Here is a 19,700-nt window from a genome sequence, read left to right as displayed (position 1 = left end):
AGAGACCAGGGTTTGGGCATGTTGCATCCCATAATATGTACACCCTGTACATCTGCCTCACACAAAGGTGTGAGCATGCTAGTTGTGGGTCAGTTGGAGCTGACCTTTTGTCTTGCACTGGACCAATCTCCCAGTGTCAATCATAGGTAAAGGTAAAGGGACCCCTGACCATTAGGTCCAGTCGTGGCCGACTCTGGGGTTGCGGCGCTCCTCTCGCTTTATTGGCCGAGGGAGCCGGCGTACAGTCCGGGTCATGTAACCAGCATGGCTAAGCCGCTTCTGGCGAACCAGAGCACGGAAACGCCGTTTACCTTCCCGCTGGAGTGGTACCTATTTATCTACTTGCACTTTGATGTGCTTTCGAACTGCTAGGTGGGCAGGAGCTGGGACTGAGCAACGGGAGCTCACCCCGTCACGGGGATTCGAACTGCCGACCTTCTTATAGGCAAGTCCTAGGCTCTGTGGTTTAACCCACAGCGCTACCTGCGTCCAATCATAGACCATGGCAAATTTGGCACAGATTAAACATGCCAGTCTAGGCCAACCCAATGCCTTCTAAATGCACGGCTATGTTGCCTGGAGTTAATGGGAGTTGTAGTCCCAAACACCTGCAGTGTGCCAGGTTGGGGCATGCTCATATTCCTTAGAATTATAGAGTTGGAAGGGACCCCGAGATCATCTAGTCCAACCCCTTGCAATGCAGGAATCTCAGCTAAAGCATTTATGTCCATCCAACCAATGCAGCAGCTGACAGCATTGCATGTGGAATTTAGGCAGGAGCAAGAGGAAGCTGCTTTTTTTCCTTGTTTTGCTGTTTCCTCAGTGCTGGCCTCATCTGATATCAGAATGTTCCACAAAACTTTGGGGATAAGGATGCAAAGAAGGTGTGTGTGCGTGTGTGTGTGTGTGTGTGTGCGCGCACACACACACACACACACACACACACACACAAAGTTTGATTCAAGGGACAAGGCAGTGAGGGGCTGTCATCCCAAATAACCAAGCAAAGCCTGTTTGCCAGCCTTCGGTGGCGAAGAAAGGAACATAGCAAAGAATGCAGCTTAAAGGCAAGAGCAATTAATTTGCCTGTTTTAAAATACTCTCTTGAGTTGAAATCACATGCTCGTGACTCACCAAGTCACAATACATGCAACAATAGTCTTCATGTAAGGAAGTTAAGTTTAGACAGGTCTCATGATACGTAATCTCTTAGGCGGCTTGTGGGCGCAAAATACCGCCGGCATGCAACACCTTGTTAGTGGGATTTGCGCCGGCAGCCAATCTGCGACTGGGCCAAGTTCAAGGTTACGGTACTAATACATAAGGCCTTCTGCAGCTCAGGTGCAGGTTACTTGAGATACGGCCTTATTCACTTCTGTGGGAGAAAGTTAAGCAAAGAAGATGCAATCAGGAATGCCATTGGAGAGGTGTTTCAAATTGCTACCTCCCCCCAGGTGGTCCTCAGTTATCACAGCTATTGAGAATCAACCCTAGGCTGGGCTGCACAGTTCTACCAGTTTTAACCTGCGTAGCCCTGCCCTCGAGTTTTGCTTCTTGGTCACACTCGAGTGTAACGGAATGTTTGCTTACGACAGTCAAACTTGCATTTTTCAGAGCTTTCCCAGGAAGAAAACCCTGCAGGCAGCCGTCTCCCTCCTTTTCCGTGGGAGAGCAATCGGCAGCGTCTGTGTTTCACCTGAGCAAATGTCAAGGGCTGACATTCTTGATTTAGAAGCCCTTTCTTTACCCGGCTGAATGGATTCCGGGGAATTCTGAGCCAAACCCAGTTGTGCAGGTTTCAGCTCTGTGTGGAGTAACAAGAAAAGTGTGGGGAGGGAGAGGAAGACTGGCAGGGCTCTGGCGAGTGTGTGACAGAGGAGAGGGGGGGGCGGCGATTTATGGGGTTTTGCGCCACACGCAAATCCAGAAGCCAAGGGAAGGGTCTGAGCAGTCAGAGAGGGACATGAGGGCACAGAAAGGATGGGAGGCAGAGGAAGAGGCTGTGCAGGCAAGGGGCAGGCCAGTCAAACCCTCGGCATCTCCAGCCTCACTGTCTCCCAGAACCAGGAGGGGCAACTTCCATGCAGGAGAAGTCTCAGGTGGTATATTCATACTCCATCAGATGAGTGTACAGTGGTATCTTGGGTTAAATACGTAATTCGTTCCGGAGGTCTGTTCTTAACCTGAAGCACCACTTTAGCTAATGGGGCCTCCCGCTGCCACCGCATGATTTCTGTTCTCATCCTGAAGCAAAGTTCTTAACCCGGGGTACTATTTCTGGGTTAGCGGAGTCTGTAACCTAAAGCATCTGTAACCCGAGGTAAAGGTAAAGGGACCCCTGACAGTTAGGTCCATTCATGACCGACTCTAGGGTTGTGGCTGGGAACCAGGCAAGGGGCTTTCTCAGGAGTGGTACCCACCCTGTGAATTTTAAGGGATCCTAAACCAATATTTGTTGAAACTCAAACTCTGCCAAGAATGTAAAAGGTAAAGGTAAAGGGACCCCTGACCATTAGGTCCAGTCGTGGCCAACTCTGAGGTTGCAGCACTCATCTTGCTTTATTGGCCGAGGGAGCCGGCGTACAGCTTCCAGGTCATGTGGCCAGCATGACTAATCCGCTTCTGGCAAAGCAGAGCAGCGCACAGAAATGCCGTTTACCTTACCGCCGGAGTGGTACCTATTTATCTACTTGCACTTTGACGTTCTTTCGAACTGCTAGGTTGGCAGGAGCAGGGACTGAACAACGGGAGCTCACCCCGTCACGGGGATTCGAACTGCCAACCTTCCGATCTGCAAGCCCTAGGCTCTGTGGTTTAGACCACAGCGCCACCTGAGGTACCACTGCACATAAGCCTAGGAGTGTGTGGTCCCACAGATTTCTTGATGGCTGCGCTGGGCATGAAACTGGAAAGCAGCCATGTAGGTTCCAGAAACCCTGGATAGCTCAGTTGCTAGAGCTTGAGAGTCTTGGGTTAAAGCCCCACTTTGGGCAAAAAGATTCTTGCATTTCAGGAGGTTGGACTAGATGAGCCTCGCGGTCCTTTCCATCTCTGTCTACAATTTTGTGATTCTGTGTGTGTGCATCCGGTGTACCTTAGGAGCTGCTGTTAAGTGTGTGCTTTTGTCAATAAAGAATTAACTGTCTGCTGTTTGCCTTCCTTGGCTGGGTATGCGCAGGACAGGGGTGGGATGGGATTGGGCAGGCAGAACAGGCTGTGCACCTGTGATTTATGGACTGTGGCCACCTCTGGCCCTCTCTCACGAAACACAGTGACTCACAGAGTCAGGGAAGTGGCCTTGCCGCATCTTCCAGATGTTATTTGGCTTGGCCTGGTGAAATTCCTTTCGCAGCCACATTTTTCAAGTTTAAGCTCAAGCCCAGTGGTGATTTGTCTTGCGAGAGCCATTTAAAAGGGATGGGGGTGGGGGAGAGAAAAAAATCTTTGCACACCTGGATTAAATCAAGCTCTTTCCAGTATGTCTGCGAGTTACTAAGGAAATTGGAGAAATGGAAAGTTGCATGGTTTCCAACAGTGCTGCCTGGGAATAGCTTTAGGCACCAGCCTTGGTCATGGAATATGAGTGAAGTTGGGAATTGGGGGAGAAGCAGGGTTGGACTTGCTGCGCCCCACTGGTCCACACTTTCATCCAAAGTTGTGAGCGGAATCGATTTTGAGAGAGGGCAGAGGGCTGCTGGGCAATATCCAAGTCCTGTATGTGTTGCAGGAACAGGGGAACTGTGGGCAAAGTTTTGACTTCCCCCACTTTACCTGTTGTTGCTGATGGCAGCAGCTGCTGCGTACATCTCTCATTCCAGGTATGGTGAGCAAATGTTGGTTCTTACCATGTTAAGTGACTTCTCTGTAGGGAGAATTGGGATCCTTGATGTGGCTCAGAGATTGGTGGACTCTCTTGGGATCCAGAATGGCCCTCGCATTTCCCTGATTTTTTTGGGACCATAAAGAGAATAGAATAGCGGCCAAAGCATTGCTGTGGTTGTGGCACAGGCTCTATTGTGCTGATCTCCAGCAGATGCTGGATTGCTTGAAGCATCAGGTGGTGTTTCTTGGGGTCTCTAGCATTGGATGAGTCCCTGTAGGGACAAAGGGGAGAATAGTTTTCCTTGTGACTCTCTCTCTAATAATAATAATAATTATTATTTATTATTTATTCCACAGCCACTCTGGGCGGCATCCAACAAAGTGTTAAAATACAGTAGTCTGTTAAACATTAAAAGCTTCCCTAAAGAGGGCTGCCTTCAGATGTCTTCTAAAAGTCTGGTAGTTGTTGTTCTCTTTGACATCTGGTGGGAGGGTGTTCCACAGGGCGGGTGCCACTGCCGAGAAGGCCCTCTGCCTGGTTCCCTGTATCATGGCTTCTCGCAGTGAGGGAACCGCCAGAAGGCCCTTGGCGCTGGACCTCAGTGTCCGGGCAGAACGATGCGGGTGGAGACGCTCCTTCAGGTATACTGGACCGAGGCCATTTAGGGTTTTAAAGGTCAGCACCAACACTTTGAATTCTGCTCAGAAACGTACTGGGAGCCAATGTAGGTCTTTCAAGACCAGTGTTATGTGGTCTCGGCGCCCGTCACCAGTCTAGCTGCCGCATTCTGGATTACTTGTAGTTTCCGGGTCAACTTCAAAGGTAGCCCCACATAGAGTGCATTGCAGTGCCTTCTTTTTGTCCCTGGTCTTTATCAGTGCATCTTCCAGGCCCTCCCTAAGCAGCTTGCCCCCCTTGAAGGGGTCACTGGCCAGGCTGGTCTTGGCTTTGGCTTCCGACTTGCCACTGTTTAAGCCAGAGCTGCCTGCGCACTCCTACATCTGCTGCCATGGCCCTTGCTGCAAATTGCAAAGCATCTGATGAGGCCTCGGCCACATAATTCAACCCCCTGCGATGCAGGAATCTTTTGCCGAATGTGGGGTTCAAACACACAACCCTGACATTATCATGCTCTACCTACTGAGCTATCCCAGTAGACAGCACAGCCTGAGCTAGATGAACAGACTACAGCCTTGTACGTCCATCTGTTTTCGTGTGGGAGCCTTGCTGTGGCTGCTCCCCTCCATTTATTCCAGAGTTCCACTTCTGCTTGTTATGAATACTCTTCTGTTGGTAAGTGCTACCAATTGTGCCTTAATGTAACGGGTAGATTTCATGAAATGCAGGCAAACTATAATTTCAAAAACACAGATTATATCCTGAATATGTTGCAGGAAACCCAGCCGACCGGTGGCTCAGCCTACAAGAGAGCGTAGGCTTTATTATGTTGAAAAGGCCTCTTTGGAAATTTCTCAACACATGAATCCCATGTTGGGAGCAGCAGAAACATTTAATTTCCATTGATTTGAAGCTGTGGGGGGTTGGGAAATGAAACCCGCGCCCTCCCATTAAATGGAAAGATCCCTGAAACTCACTGTTGAAGTTTCTCCTTCTCTCTTGTGTTTTCCAGGTAGAAAAAAAAGGAGTTTCAGCATCGTAACGTGGACAAGACTTTTGACTGCCAGCTGCCTGGAACGACAACCTTTGAATGAGCTAATCAGCGGCCCTAATGAAATAATTTCCAGAGGAAAAGTGATTTTTTCGCCCTTACTTAAAGCCTTTTTTTCATTTAAGGTCTCTCTTCCCACACAGCAAAGAGGTGGGTGGGGGAGTGTTCCTTGACATTGTTAATAATTTCCTCCCTCAAACTGCCGGGGTGGCAAAAAAAGAAACAGAAAATTGCAGTTGTTTGCTTTCATTAAACCTTTGGAGGAATTAGCAGCTGCTGGAGGAGAGCTGAAGGAAAAAAGAGTTGTGAAGGTGGATGGAGCCTTTTATTTTTCTCATAAAAGGAGATAAAAGATGATCAGGGATTCAGTCCGGTTTCAGTCGCTCCAGGACATAGTAATGTGGGCTGTTCCTTTTGGACAATAAAGGCAATTAAGCTACTGTTTGCAGCCTAAACAGAGCCCTGGAAAGAAACCTCCGCTTTTGCTTGCCTCAGCCACTGGCGTTTCACTGGAGCATCCGGGCTAAGGAGGAGGCGGTGGCGGCAGCGGGTCAAGATGCTGGCCATCAGGAAGAGGGGCTTCAAGATGTTTACTCTTGCCTTATTGTTTGTCATCACCATCACGTCGTTCTTGCTGAACTACAGCCACAACACGGTCATGGTCGCCTGGGACCCCAAACAGCTCGTCTACCAGTTTTCGGAGCAGTTTCGGAGACTGATGAAATATTCCCGGAGGCCTTGCAGCTGCCGCACGTGCATTTCTGAAGAGGGGGTCTCGCTCTGGTTCGACGACAGGTTCAACCAAACTATGCAACCCTTCCTGACCACACAGAATGCCTTCATGCCCGAAGACAGCTACAAGTGGTGGCTGGTGAGTAGCTAGCTGTGGAGAAGAGAGACCTGATTGTCTTGGGGTCTCCCCACTTTCTTGTGTCGTTTTTTTCCCCAGCCTTCAGTCATCCAAATTTTCCCTAGCCATTTTTAATTGGTGTGTATGTGTGAACCAAGAGGGACGCGGGCGGCGCTGTGGTCTAAACCACTGAGCCTAGGGCTTGCCGATCAGAAGGTCGATGGTTCAAATCCCTGTGATGGGGTGAGCTCCCGTTGCTCGGTCCTTGCCCCTGCCCACCTAGCAGTTCGAAAGCATGTCAAGTGCAAGTAGATAAATAGGTACCACTCCGGCGGGAAGGTAAACGGTGTTTCCGTGCGCTGCTCTGGTTTGCCAGAAGCGGCTTAGTCATGCTGGCCACATGACCCGGAAGCTGTCTGCGGACAAACGCCAGCTTCCTCGGCCTATAGAGCGAGATGAGCACCACAACCCCAGAGTCATCCGCGACTGGACCTAATGGTCAGGGGTACCTTTACCTATGCGTGAACCACCAGCATTTTAGTGCAGGATTCTCCAGAAACAGGCACATTTCTGTATGCACTTTTGACCAAGACGAAACACCTTTTCAAGCAATTTCCCCCTAATGCGATGTAAATCTTTTGGTGTTGTTTTTCACAAACGTGGTGCATTTTCCTTTACCCTCGTACGTGCATTGTTGTGCACCTCGGTTGGTTGGAGCCTTGCGTGGCCAAATTTGTAAGGATCATAAAATCGTAGGAAGAGTTTCATTCAAAATTCCCAGGTATTGGCAAATTGAATCAAAGGATCTGAGAGCTGCAATCTAGTCCAACCCTTCAATGCAGGAATCTCAGCTGAAGCGTCCCTGACATATAGCCAAACAAACCTCTGCTTAAAAACCTCCAAGGAAGGAAAGTCCACCACCTCCTGAGGGAGACCATTCCACTGTCAAACAGCTTTTACTGCCAGAAAGTTTTTCCTGATATGTAGTCAGAGTCTTCCTCTGGTGAGGCTTCCCTAGAGGGTTCTCTGGCTGGAGGCTCCCAGTACGTTTCCGAGCACAATTCAAAGTATTGGTGCTGATCTTTAAAGCCCTAAACGGCCTCAGTCCAGTATACCTGATGGAGCGTCTCCACCCCCATCATTCCGCCTGGACACTGAGGTCCAGTGCCGAGGGCCTTCTGGCGGTTCCCTCGCTGCGAGAAGCCAAGTTACAGGGAACCAGGCAGAGGCCTTCTCGGTAGTGGCACCCGCCCTGTGGAACGCCCTCCCACCAGATGCCAAAGAGAAAAACAGCTACCAGACTTTTAGAAGACATCTGAAGGCAGCCCACTTTAGGGAAGCTTTTAATGTTTAACAGACTACTGTATTTTAATACTTTGTTGGAAGTCGCCCAGAGTGGCTGGAGAAACCCAGCCAGATGGGCAGGATATAAATAATAAATTATTACTATTATTATTATCATCATCCCTGAGCATTGGCCATCAGGGCAGGGCCCGATAGATCCTTGCAAGCATCTGGAGGTCCACAGATGTGGTCAACAATAGGCATTGAACCTTTGTGTTATTCATTCATCCCCTCAATGTGTTTCCCAGCCATTTTCGTAACTATCATTTTGTTTGCTTGTTACATTTCTATCCCACCCGTTTCTCCAAAGAACTCAAAAGTGACTTGCATGGCTGTCCCTTTCCCCCGTATTATCCTCAGAGCAACTCTGCAAGGTAGCCTTGAGAGCAAGTGTCTGGCTCAAGGTCAACCAGCGAGCTTCCTGGCTCGGGTGGGGATTCGAACCCTGATCTCTCCCAGGTCCTAGTTCAACACTCGAACCACCAAACCACCACTGGCTCTCAACAAATCAGCAAAGAAGTCGCCTTTTGTAAGAACACTGCAGTTGCACAAACCTAAATTTCCGGCATGCTCTTGGATCCCTCCTGCAAATTACTGACAGCCTGGAGTCAGCTTTAGTGACCAATCTGAGAAACGGTTTGTTCTGCATGGTATCTGGTTTCTGTGGCAAGCTGTCCATCAGAAATTTCTGTCGTGGGTGGCTTTCCCGATATCTGAGAGGCCCGTTAAATCTGTGCTGACAGCGGGGCGGGGGGGGGGGGGGAGAGACACCTGCCAATCCTCCCCAAAATCAATATCATTAGAGGCAATGACCGGATTTCTGTTGCCTGTGGTCCCACCAGCTGGCTCATTTCTTACTTCACATTATAATTGGGTTTGGGCGGGGTTATGAAACAGCTGCAGAATAGATGTTCACATTTGCCCGTAAGGAAATAAAAGCACCATATTATGGAAATTGCAAGTCTAGGTAGGGATACCAATGTGGTGTAGAGGTTAGAGTGTCGGACTAGGATCTGAGAGATCAGGGTTTGAATCCCCATTCTGCCACGAAGCTCACCGGCTGACCTTGGGCCTCTCAGTCTAACCTACCTCAAAGCGTCGTTAGGAGGATAAAATAGGGTGCATGGGAATGCAGGGATCTTTTTTTCCCCTGGTGGGGGACACACCATGCTCCTTCTGGGGTAGTTTGTTCACCTTTGGTCCCCAGCCTGCACTCCGATCTCACCTGTGGCTCTTAGAAGCAGTCAGCATGCAACAGCGGCCACACCCTGGGAATGGCTTTGACTGACTGGCTAAACCACTTGAGGGTAGCTGATGGGTCTCAAACCCTCGGTGAATTAAGGATTTCCCCTGCATGTGAAGACAGGCTCAGCAGATTGAGACCATTAGTGGGTCTGACGCTCAAGAAGGCGGTTTCTCCAAGAGCTTTAATCAAGGAAACGAATGTGCTATCTACCATGTTTGAATGCCTCTTGTGTCACCTAACCTGCTCCAGCCTATTGATTCCTAAGCCAAGACACTGCTGTAACAACAACAAACAACAACAGCAACAATTTATTACTTACACTGCGACCATCTGGCCAGGCCTCCCCAGCCACTCTGGGCAGCTACCAACAAAATATTAAACACATAAAACATCAACGTAAAAAGCTTTCCTAAACTGGGCTGCCTTCAGATGTCTTCTAAAAGTCAGGTAGTTGTTTATTTCTTAGACATCTTATGGGAGGGTGTTCCACAGGGTGGGCGCCACTACCAAGAAGGCCCTCTGCCTGTTTCCCTGTAACCTCACTTCTTGCAAGGAGGGAACCGCCAGAAGGCCCTTGGAGCTGGACCTCAGTGTCCAGACTGAATGATGGGGGTGGAGATGCTCCTTTGGGTATACTGGACCGAGGCCATTTAGGGGTCAGCACCAACACTTTGAATTGTGCCTGGAATCCTTTTTCCACAGCCCCTCCGAAAGCCGCACAGTGACTTGTGTGTTCTTCTTTACAGAAGCTGCAAGGGGAAAAGAACCCCAAGGGTTTAAATGAGACCATCCAGGAGCTGTTTGAGCTCATCCCTGGAGACGCGGACCAGCTCCTGGAGAGAAGCGGTTCGCGATGCAGGCGGTGTGCCGTGGTGGGGAACTCGGGTAACCTCAAGCAGTCGCAGTACGGCCAGGAGATCGACAACCATGACTTTGTGTTCAGGTGAGTCCCTGTTGCAAGGCTTAGCGATCTTAGCCTGACCGCTCTCTGCCACTGAAAGTAACGAAAAGAAAAGAAAGAAGCCATTGTCTTCACGGTGAGGCTTAAATAGGTGACGTCTGGAGCTGAGCCTCACCAAAGATCCCATTTACCAATTTTCAGCCCATTGCTGCTGCAGACTCGTTATTCGCATACACCTCCCCCTCATCTGATAATTCGATATTTGCAACCAAATGGGGGAACTGACTCCATAGGAAAAAGGCTGCAGCTCAGCAGTAGAACACCTGGTTTTTGTGCAGAATGCCACAACTTCAGTCCCCAGCATCTCCATGTAAGGCTGCGAGCAGTGGTGTAGCATGGGTTGCCAGAGCCACATGGAGGGACGTTTGAAACGGACAAAATACGGGTGCACGTTCAACTGCCTCACGGCATCCACATCACCCAGGAGATTGCAGCCACCGAGATAAGAAAAGGAAAGTCATTCCGTTGTCCGGTGAGGTCGCTTCCTGGTCCACATGGAGAAGCCGTTTCCAACGGAGCCCAGCGACGGAAGCTGTGCCCCCTGTGCCCCCCTCAAAAAAGCTACACCACTGGCTGGTGGGGAGAGAGAGACCAGTCTGAAATACTGAACAGCAGCTGCTGCTCAGTGCAGACAATACTGAGCTTGGTCTGAATATGCACCCCTGACCGTTAGGTCCAGTCGTGGACGACTCTGATGTTGTGGCATTCATCTTGCTTTACTGGCCGAGGGAGCCGGCGTACAGCTTCCGGGTCATGTGGCCAGCATGACTAAGCCGCTTCTGGCAAACCAGAGCAGCGCACGGAAACGCCGTTTACCTTCCCGCCGGAGCGGTACCTATTTATCTACTTGCACTTTGACGTGCTTTCGAACTGCTAGGTTGGCAGGAGCTGGGACCGAGCAACGGGAGCTCACCCCATCACGGGGATTCAAACTGCCGACCTTCTGATTGGCAAGCCCTAGGCTTTGGCTTAGACTATCTGTGGTTTTACTATATTTCTGTACAATAATTGATTCTAGCTCTTGCCAGGTCTTTCACTCTGCCTCTTGGGAATGCTTTGGTTGTTCCACTTAAATTAAATAAATATTCTGAGAGATAGATAGAAGATGATAGATAGAAGATGATAGATAGATAGATAGATAGATAGATAGATAGATAGATAGATATTTGCTTTCAATATGCTGACCTTTAAACAAACAAATAAAATAAAACCCAGGGCGGTTTAAGTTGAAGTAAACTGGCAGACTGTATGGGGAGGTTTTTCATTGCATTACTGCCTGTCTGCCTGTTCACTTGTAGGGAGCACCCTCTTTTAGCAGCTCTGCTCGTGTTCAGAGGCCTCAGGGTGCCATAGCCTTTTCCCGAATCCAAGCAACCTTGAGTGAACTCTTTATGGCAGAGTTCTGGATGATCCAGGGAATAGTTTAGTTAAATACACGCACACACCCTAACCACAAGAACTGGCAAACATTTTATAGAGGATGAAAGGTTGTGTTAACCACGAACATGGTCCAGCCACTTGTGGGCATCATGGCTTTCTTACCAGCATGTTATTTAGGTGGCATTAATGGACGCGGGTGGCGCTGTGGGTTAAACCACAGAGCCTAGGACTTGCCAATCAGAAGGTCGGCGGTTCGAATCCCCGCGACGGGGTGAGCTCCTGTTGCTCATTCCCTTCTCCTGCCAACCTAGCAGTTCGAAAGCACGTCAAAGTGCAAGTAGATAAATAGGTACTGCTCCGGCGGGAAGGCAAACGGCGTTTCCGTGCGCTGCTCTGGTTTGCCAGAAGCGGCTTAGTCATGCTGGCCACATGACCCGGAAGCTGTACGCCGGCCCCCTCGGCCAATAAAGCGAGATGAGCGCCGCAACCCCAGAGTCGGTCACGACTGGACCTAATGGTTAGGGGTCCCTTTACCTTTACCTAATGCACAGACACCCATATCGGGCTCAGGACCAGGGGAAGCGGCCTTACATGGCGTCAGGCCGCTGGGCCACCCAGCCCAGTATTGACAGCACTGGCAGCAGCTGTCCAGGATCTCACACAAGAATCCTTTCCAGCTGTACAGTACTTGGAGATGCCAGAGATCAAATCTGAGACCCTCTGTTTTCCAAAAGAGTGGGGGCTCTATTTCTGTGGCCTTTCTCCTTTGCATACAAGATGGTTTGGCTTGCCAAATTGTGCCTGTTAGCGTAGCCGCAAGGGTGTTTCTGGCACCCATGAGGCCCCTCTCCTCCCCTGCTGAATTTAGTTATTTACATACAATTGTTTCATACAATTTAAATGCTGCTTAACCGTAAAAAGACAAAAAAAAGCACCTCAAAGGGCATGGGGTTGACAAAGCTAATACAGTGGTACCTCAGGTTACAGACGCTTCAGGTTACAGACTCCACTAACTCAGAAATAGTGCTTCAGGTTAAGAACTTTGCTTCAGGATGAAAACAGAAATTGTGCTCCGGCGGCACAGCAGCAGCAGGAGGCCCCATTAACTAAAGTGGTGCTTCAGGTTAAGAACAGTTCAGGTTAAGAACGGACCTCCGGAATGAATTAAGTACTTAACCCAAGGTACCACTGTAGTATTATCAGTAAACCCCCCCCCCCCCAAAAAAAAACCAAAAAACCCAGCTCTTTAAAATGTTCAAAAAAATAAAATTGGCAACAAACTAAAAACAGATTAAAACATACTTCAACCTTCTCCAGGTCTGGTTAGGCTTGACTAAAGGGAAAATGGTTTTAGCAGGCACCAAAATTGAAAACAGCAAAGGTTTCTCTGCCTGGTGTCAATAGGCAGGGCATTCCAAAGTGTTGGTTCTGCCACACTAAAAGACTGATTTCTCATAAATATAGAACAGGTGTTATATGGAGCCTTTAACAGTCCCAGTTCCGCAGATTGAAGCAGTCGAGTGGGGTGGTATTATTAATTAATTAATTTTGTATACTGCCCTATATGCCGTATACTGTAATTTTTGTATACTGTATACAGGATTCAGGGCAGTTCACAACATCTTGCAGGTAAACTGGTCCCAGGTTGTTAATGGCTTTATATACTAACAGTAACACCTTGAACTTGACCTGGGAGCAGATCAGGAACCAGCACAGATCTCTGGGCAAGTGTTCTATACTGACAAGGTTTCGCTCCTGTCAGTAACTGTGTTTCAGCGTTTTGCACTAACCTCAGCTTCCTGGTCAAGCACAAGGGAAGCCCCACAAAGGGCACATTGCATTAATCTAGCCAATGCATGAACTACCATGGTCAGTCTTTCCCAATCCAGGAATGGTTGCAGCTGTCGAACCAATTGCACTTCTGCGCTTGAGAGGAACCCTTCCTTAGCCAACAGAAGAATTTTCTGAAGTCCATTCAGGGTGCAGGGACTGGCCGTGAGACTTACGAGGTGGGAAGGGGAGAGTTTCTCCAGCCTGCAAATGCGCCCATCAATAGCGGCCATTGCCACCTGTGGCAAGATGATGCCTACCTGCCCCATGTACCTCCTCCTGGTGTTGCCTGCTTTTTCCCTCACCCCTCTTCTCTTGGACCACACAGAATGAACAAAGCCCCCACAGCCGGCTATGAGTCTGATGTCGGCAGCAAGACGACCCACCACTTTGTCTACCCTGAGAGCTACAAGGAACTGGGCGAGAACGTCAGCATGATAGTCATCCCGTTCAAGACCCTGGACCTTCGCTGGGTCATCAGTGCCCTCACCACAGGGACCATCAACCAGTAAGTGGCCGTGTCTGCTCTATTCTAGGAGGCCATGAGAAGTTGGACGAGTTGTGTTGGACGAGATCTAGGAGTCTTTGTGGACCACTCACGTTGGGTCAACAGTGTGATGCAGCAGCAAAAAAAGCAAATGCTGTTCTAGGCTGCACCAACAGAAGTATAGTATCTAGATCAAGGGACGTAATAGTGAGCCCACAACTTGATCCAGCAGATCTCTTCATATGATCTCACAGAATAGTAGAATCATAGAACTGTAGAGGGAAGCAAGAACTCTAGTCTAACCCTGTGCAATGCAGGAATCTCAACTAACTCATCCATGACAGATGGCCGTCCAACCTCTACTTACAAACCTCCAAGGAAAGCCCATCAACTGAGGGAGTCCATTTCACTGTCGAGCAGCTCTTACTTTCAGAAAGTTCTTCCTGATGTTTAGTCAGAATCCCCTTTCTTGTCACTTGAAGCCATTAGTTGGAGTCCTACCCTCCAGAGCATGAGAAAATAAGCTTGCTTCATCCTTCATGCGACAGCCCCTGACATATTTGAAGATGGCCATTGTATCTCCTCTCAGTCTCTTGAGGTTTGGTTTCCAGACCCATATATATATATATATATATATATATATATATATATATATATATATGTGTGTGTGTGTGTGTGTGTGTGTGTGTTTTTTAACATATCATTTTCAACAGTAATTAAGCATACTTTTACATCTTATTCAATTTTTTAGACTTCCATCAATCCTGTCTGAAAATTTTCCAATCTAATCTCTTAGTATGCATGTCTTATTTTCCCTATTACAGTGGTACCTCTGGTTACGTACTTAATTCGTTCCAGAGGTCCGTTCTTAACCTGAAACTGTTCTTAACCTGAAGCACCACTTTAGCTAATGGGGCCTCCCGCTGCTGCCTTGTCACTGGAGCACGATTTCTGTTCTCATCCTGAAGCAAAGTTCTTAACCCGAGGTACTATTTCTGGGTTAGCGGTGTCTGTAACCTGAAGTGTATGTAACCTGAAGCATAAGTAACCCAAGGTACCACTGTACATTTCAAACTCATAACCAATATCTCTATCTTTTCCTACTTTGTAACACTTTGTATATTTCTCCTTACAAAACTAGCGTAATTTGTTGATTACAGTTGCTCTTCAAATAATTCATATACTTCTTCCAATCTTCTGTAAATCTCTGGCCCCGCAGGTTTCGAATCCTTCCTGTCATTTTGTCCAATTCTGCATAGTTCTTTAATACATTATCATAGTCCATTATACATTTTTTTAAAAAAAACCAGAAGCGTTTTTACTTGGTATTATAAGTCAGGACATTAATAGGCAAGATGTTAAATTGTTTTTATATGCAACAACTGCAGCAATAGTACTGTTAGCCCAGAAATGGAAACAAGAAGAAATTCTGACGAAAGAAGAATGGCAGACAAAATTAATGGACTATGGTTTCCAGACCCTTGATTCTCTTGGCTGCCCTCCTCTGCACACGTTCCAGCTCATCAGCATCCTAAATTGTGGTGCCGAGAACTGGACACAGGACTCCAGGTGTGGTCTGACCAAGGCAGAATAAGAGTGAGACCATTACTTCCCTTGATCTGAACACTAGACTTCTGTCGATCCAGCCTAAAGTAGCATTAGCTGTTTTTGCTGCTGCATCACAACGTTGACTTATGTTAAGCTTGTGGTCAGAGATTCTTCCATTGCGATTCCTGCATTGCAGCAGGTTGGGCTAACCAACTCTTCAATTCTTCCCAACTCTACAATTCTATTATTCTATATCTGGCTGATGCAGGCTGTTGTTGTTGTTGTTTAGTATTTAGTCGTGTCCGACTCTTCGTGACCCCCTGGACCAGAGCACGCCAGGCACTTCGGTCTTCCTCTGCCCCCCGCAGTTTGGTCAAACTCATTTTAGTAGCTTCGAGAACACTGTCCAACCATCTCGTCCTCTGTCGTCCCCTTCTCCTTGTGCCCTCCATCTTTCCCAACATCAGGGTCTTTTCCAGGGAGTCTTCTCTTCTCATGAGGTGGCCAAAGTATTGGAGCCTCAGCTTCACGATCTGTCCCTCCAGTGAGCACTCAGGGCTGATTTCCTTCAGAATGGAGAGGTTTGATCTTCTTGCAGTCCATGGGACTCTCAAGAGTCTCCTCCAGTACCATAATTCAAAAGCATCAATTCTTTGGTGACCAGCCTTCTTTATGGTCCAGCTCTCACTTCCATACATCACTACTGGGAAAACCATAGCTTTTACTATACGGACCTTTGTTGGCAAATGCAGGCTATTAGAAGGTGTTCAATCTCACCCTCCAACACCCGTCTGATATTTATTCTTACGTGCCTCCTTCCTGTTCCATTTATTGCGTCTGGAAGTTGCCGCCGATCAGATCAGGCAGGTTCCTGAAGTTGGTGTCTGGATGATGGTTATTATTATAAGCCACGGCAGCCCACCAAGTTCCAGCCAGGAAATTAAAAACACGAGGAGCACACAATGTAGAGAGCAGGCCTCTGGCAAGCAGGAAGAAGATGGGCTTGTGATTAATGGACAGGGACTTTTTTTTATGAAGTGAGAGCACTTTTTCCCTGCAATGGGCCATAGAGAGCCAAAGCAGGCGCAGCTCAATTTTGAGCCTCAACTGAGACCGACAATATATGGGGGAAGCAAGCAGTCATGACCCCATAGGAACCTGGCTGCCTGTTGGGAGAACTGAATGAATGCAGAATCACATGGGCCTTTGCTGTTGGCATAAGAACATTTGTTTTTATTTATTGCATTTATATCTCACCTTTTTCTCCAAAGAGCTCAACGTTGGCATACTGTGTGACCCTCCCCGCTCCTCATTTAATTCCCACAACAACCCTGCGAGACAGTGACTGGCCCGAGTGGGGATTTGAGACCTGTCCCACTGAACATAAGGAGAGCCTGCTGGATCAGGCCAATGGCCCATCTAGTCCAGCATCCTGTTCTCACAGTGGCCAGCCAGATGCCTGTTGTCGGGTGTGCGTGCAGGAGCCAGGCCCTGGGACCAATAGGACTCTGCAGGACTGGGGCCTTCCTAAGTTTGTTCTGGAGAGGCAAGGCGCGGCCACACAGGTGAGGCCGATTGGTAACTCACTGCACCTGGTGACAAGAGCTGGGAAGGGTTATAAGGTCAGCATTTCCTTTCAGCTCTTTGCCACAGCAAGATGCTTCCTGCCTCGCTGTGTTTGGTTTCCTGCTTCCTGGTTCTTGAACCTCGGCTTCTTGACTCACTGCTTCTTGATCCACGGACCCCTGACTTCGTGACTCCTTGCTTCTTGATCCTCGGACCCCTGACTTCGTGACTCCTTGCTTTTGGACCCTTGGCTTCCTGAATCCTGGCTTCCAGAAAATGCAGCAGCAAAAAAAGCTAATATTCTTCTGGAATCTCAGCTAAAGCATCCATGACAGATGGCCGTCCAACCTCTACTTAAAAACCTCAAAGGAAGGAGATTCCACCACCTCTCAAGGGAGTCTATTCCACTGTCAAACTGCCCTTAACTGTCAGAAAGCTTTTCTGTGTGTTTAGTTGGGATCTCCTTTCTTGTCACTTGAAGCCATTGGTTCACGTCCTACCCTCCAGAGCAGGAGAAAAAAAGCATGTTCCCTCTTCCTCGTGACAGCCCTTGAGATATTTGAAGATGGCTATCATATCTCCACTAACATGAGTTTGACCAAACTGCAGGAGGCAGTGGGAGACAGGAGTGCCTGGCATGCTCTGGTCCATGGGGTCGGACACGACTAAATGACTAAACAACAACAACAAATCATATCTCCTCTCAGTCTCCTCTTTTCCAGGCTGAACATACCCAGCTCCTTCAACCGTTGCTCATCAGGCTTGGTTTCCAGACCCTTGATCATCTTGGTCGCCCTCCTCTGCACACATTCCAGCTTGTCAACATCTTCTTAAATTGTGACACCCAGAACTGGACACAGAACTGCAGGTGTGGTGTGACCAAGGAAGAATAGAGTGGGACTATCCTTTCCCTACCAGGGACGCGGGTGGCGCTGTGGGTTAAACCACAGAGCCTAGGACTTGCTGATCAGAAGGTTGGCGGTTTGAATCCCCGCGATGGAGTGAGCTTCCGTTGCTCGGTCCCTGCTCCTGCCAACCTAGCAGTTCGAAAGCAAAGTGCAAGTAGATAAATAGGTACCGCTCCGGCGGGAAGATAAATGGTGTTTCCATGCACTGCTCTGGTTTGCCAGAAGTGGCTTAGTCATGCTGGCCACATGACCCTGAAGCTGTACGCTGGCTCCCTCGGCCAGTAAAGCGAAATGAGCACCGCAACCCCAGAGTCGGTCACGACTAGACCTAATAGTCAGGGGTCCCTTTACCTTTACTTTATCCTTTCCCTTGATCTGGACGCTAGACTTCTGTTGATACAGCCTAGAATATCATTCACCTTTTTTTGCTTCTGCATCACACTGTTGATTCATGTTAAACATGTGGTCCACCAAGACCCCTAGATCCTGTTCACATGTACCATTAGTAAGCCGTCCATAGCCTACTAGCCAGGATAAGAATAACGCACCAGATCCCCCTTGCAATATAGACGTTCTCTCTCAATTCACACAGATTTCACCATAGTAATGGTGCCTCCTTTTGCTAAACAGAACTAGAAAATGAGAGAGGAAAATCGTTAAAAAGAAACGGATATGCAGAGTTGTGGTTTTGCATACTGAGATACAATGTGCTGCGTGGCACTTTCTCTATTTTCTCCCCTCTCTATTGTGCCTTATTTATTTGGGGGGGGGGGTGGAGGAGAGGGGGTCAGGGTTCCTTCCTTTGATCTCGCTGTCCGTGAAAAGCAAGCAGCAGGAAGCAAAGCAACATGAATGTCTGCATGTAATGCGATGGAGCAAAGGCTAAAGAAATTTAGGCAGCTTACAGTGTAACAGAATCAAAGCAAACTTCCTGGACAGGATAAGCACAAACCGAAGCGTTCATCAAAGGTTTCACGTTCCAGGGTTTTATTTGGGAATTGACAAAAGCCTCTGTTCTTATTAGCCGAGTTTAAGGGAATGGATTAGTCTCCCTTTGGTAAAGAAATGGATTTTAGCAACGGCTTCATCCAAACCAGAATGCCACATATATGGCAGGGAATTCCTTTCTGTAAAAAAATAAAAATAAATGTATGTGTCTTTAAAAAAGGGGAGGGGGTTTCACAGCAGCTGTTGACTTTTTCTGGGGATGAAAGAACTTCTTCCTTGATCCACGGCAAACCTGAGTGTTCTGCCGTGGAGACAGGACAGACAGAACATTGGTTGGGGAAAGGGAGGGCATTCTGTTGACTGACAGCTGTGAGGAGTAGAGAGAGGGAGTGAACATTCCATGACATCACAGTAGCTTAGCCATTCAGGAACAGGGCATGTGGAGAGACATGGAGCTGCCAGTCTTTGCTCGCCTAAGGTTTAATGCCCTTTCTGTGTTTAACTTTTGGCAAATTGACTATGGGCTGGAGGGAAATAAAACAGTTCAGCTAGCAGAAGTCCTGCTAGCACATGTGGGGCTTTTTCGTATGTCCTGCACCCATGTGCCCCAGATCAGCTCTGGTGGGGCGAGGGGTCAAGAGGACCCCAGGACAGCACATGGGGGAGTAGGGTGTGCCATTTTAGGGAATTAAACTTAACTTTTGCAAATTTATTCAGTGAGGAGTCTTAAAAATATGTGTGTTTTTTGGTGCAAGGAAATCAAATCTGCTATTATTTTTGTGATTGGACAACATATAGCTTGGTAAGTCTACGTTTGATGAAGAAGCACTGCTTTAGGAAAACCAAAGAATTTTAATTTTACATTCTGAAAATGTCAGGTAGTGCTAAATAATAATAATAATAAAGAAATACAATATTGATATATAATGTAACTACAGGTACTTGGCAAGCATTTTTAATGATTTCTGTGCCATTTTACACACATTTTACTTACCAGGCCAAACTAAATCACATTAATTGAACCAAAATATCTTTCAAATTCCCAAGTCAAACTTTTTAGCATCCCCTCATTTTTTGGAATTTGAAAGTTGACAAATTCAACACGCCCTGATGGAAGTTTGCTCCATCTTCCAAGCAGAA

The 19,700-nt window shown here is 47.9% G+C and overlaps 2 protein-coding genes across 6 annotated transcripts in view; both read left to right on the top strand.

The window, feature by feature from the left end:
* ZFAT (zinc finger and AT-hook domain containing) overlaps positions 1-19,700 on the top strand; it is a 668,318-nt gene that overhangs the window by 601,994 nt on the left and 46,624 nt on the right. The window lies entirely within an intron of this gene.
* ST3GAL1 (ST3 beta-galactoside alpha-2,3-sialyltransferase 1) overlaps positions 1-19,700 on the top strand; it is a 144,049-nt gene that overhangs the window by 93,867 nt on the left and 30,482 nt on the right. For all 5 annotated transcript variants that reach the window (XR_014549955.1, XM_083622231.1, XM_083622232.1 and 2 more), the window contains 3 exons: positions 5,454-6,363; positions 9,679-9,875; positions 13,432-13,611. Coding sequence is in view for 4 of the 5 variants with exons in the window: in XM_083622231.1 (XP_083478357.1) it covers positions 6,049-6,363; positions 9,679-9,875; positions 13,432-13,611 (692 nt within the window). In the remaining variant the exon portion in view is untranslated. The remainder of the gene's footprint in view (positions 1-5,453; positions 6,364-9,678; positions 9,876-13,431; positions 13,612-19,700) is intronic.

The sequence above is a fragment of the Podarcis filfolensis genome (genome assembly GCF_964270895.1).
Source record: "Podarcis filfolensis genome assembly, chromosome: 7".
Lineage (NCBI taxonomy): Eukaryota > Metazoa > Chordata > Lepidosauria > Squamata > Lacertidae > Podarcis > Podarcis filfolensis.
The sequence above is the reverse complement of the archived record's forward strand: the minus strand, read 5'-3'. Positions and strand labels throughout refer to the sequence as shown.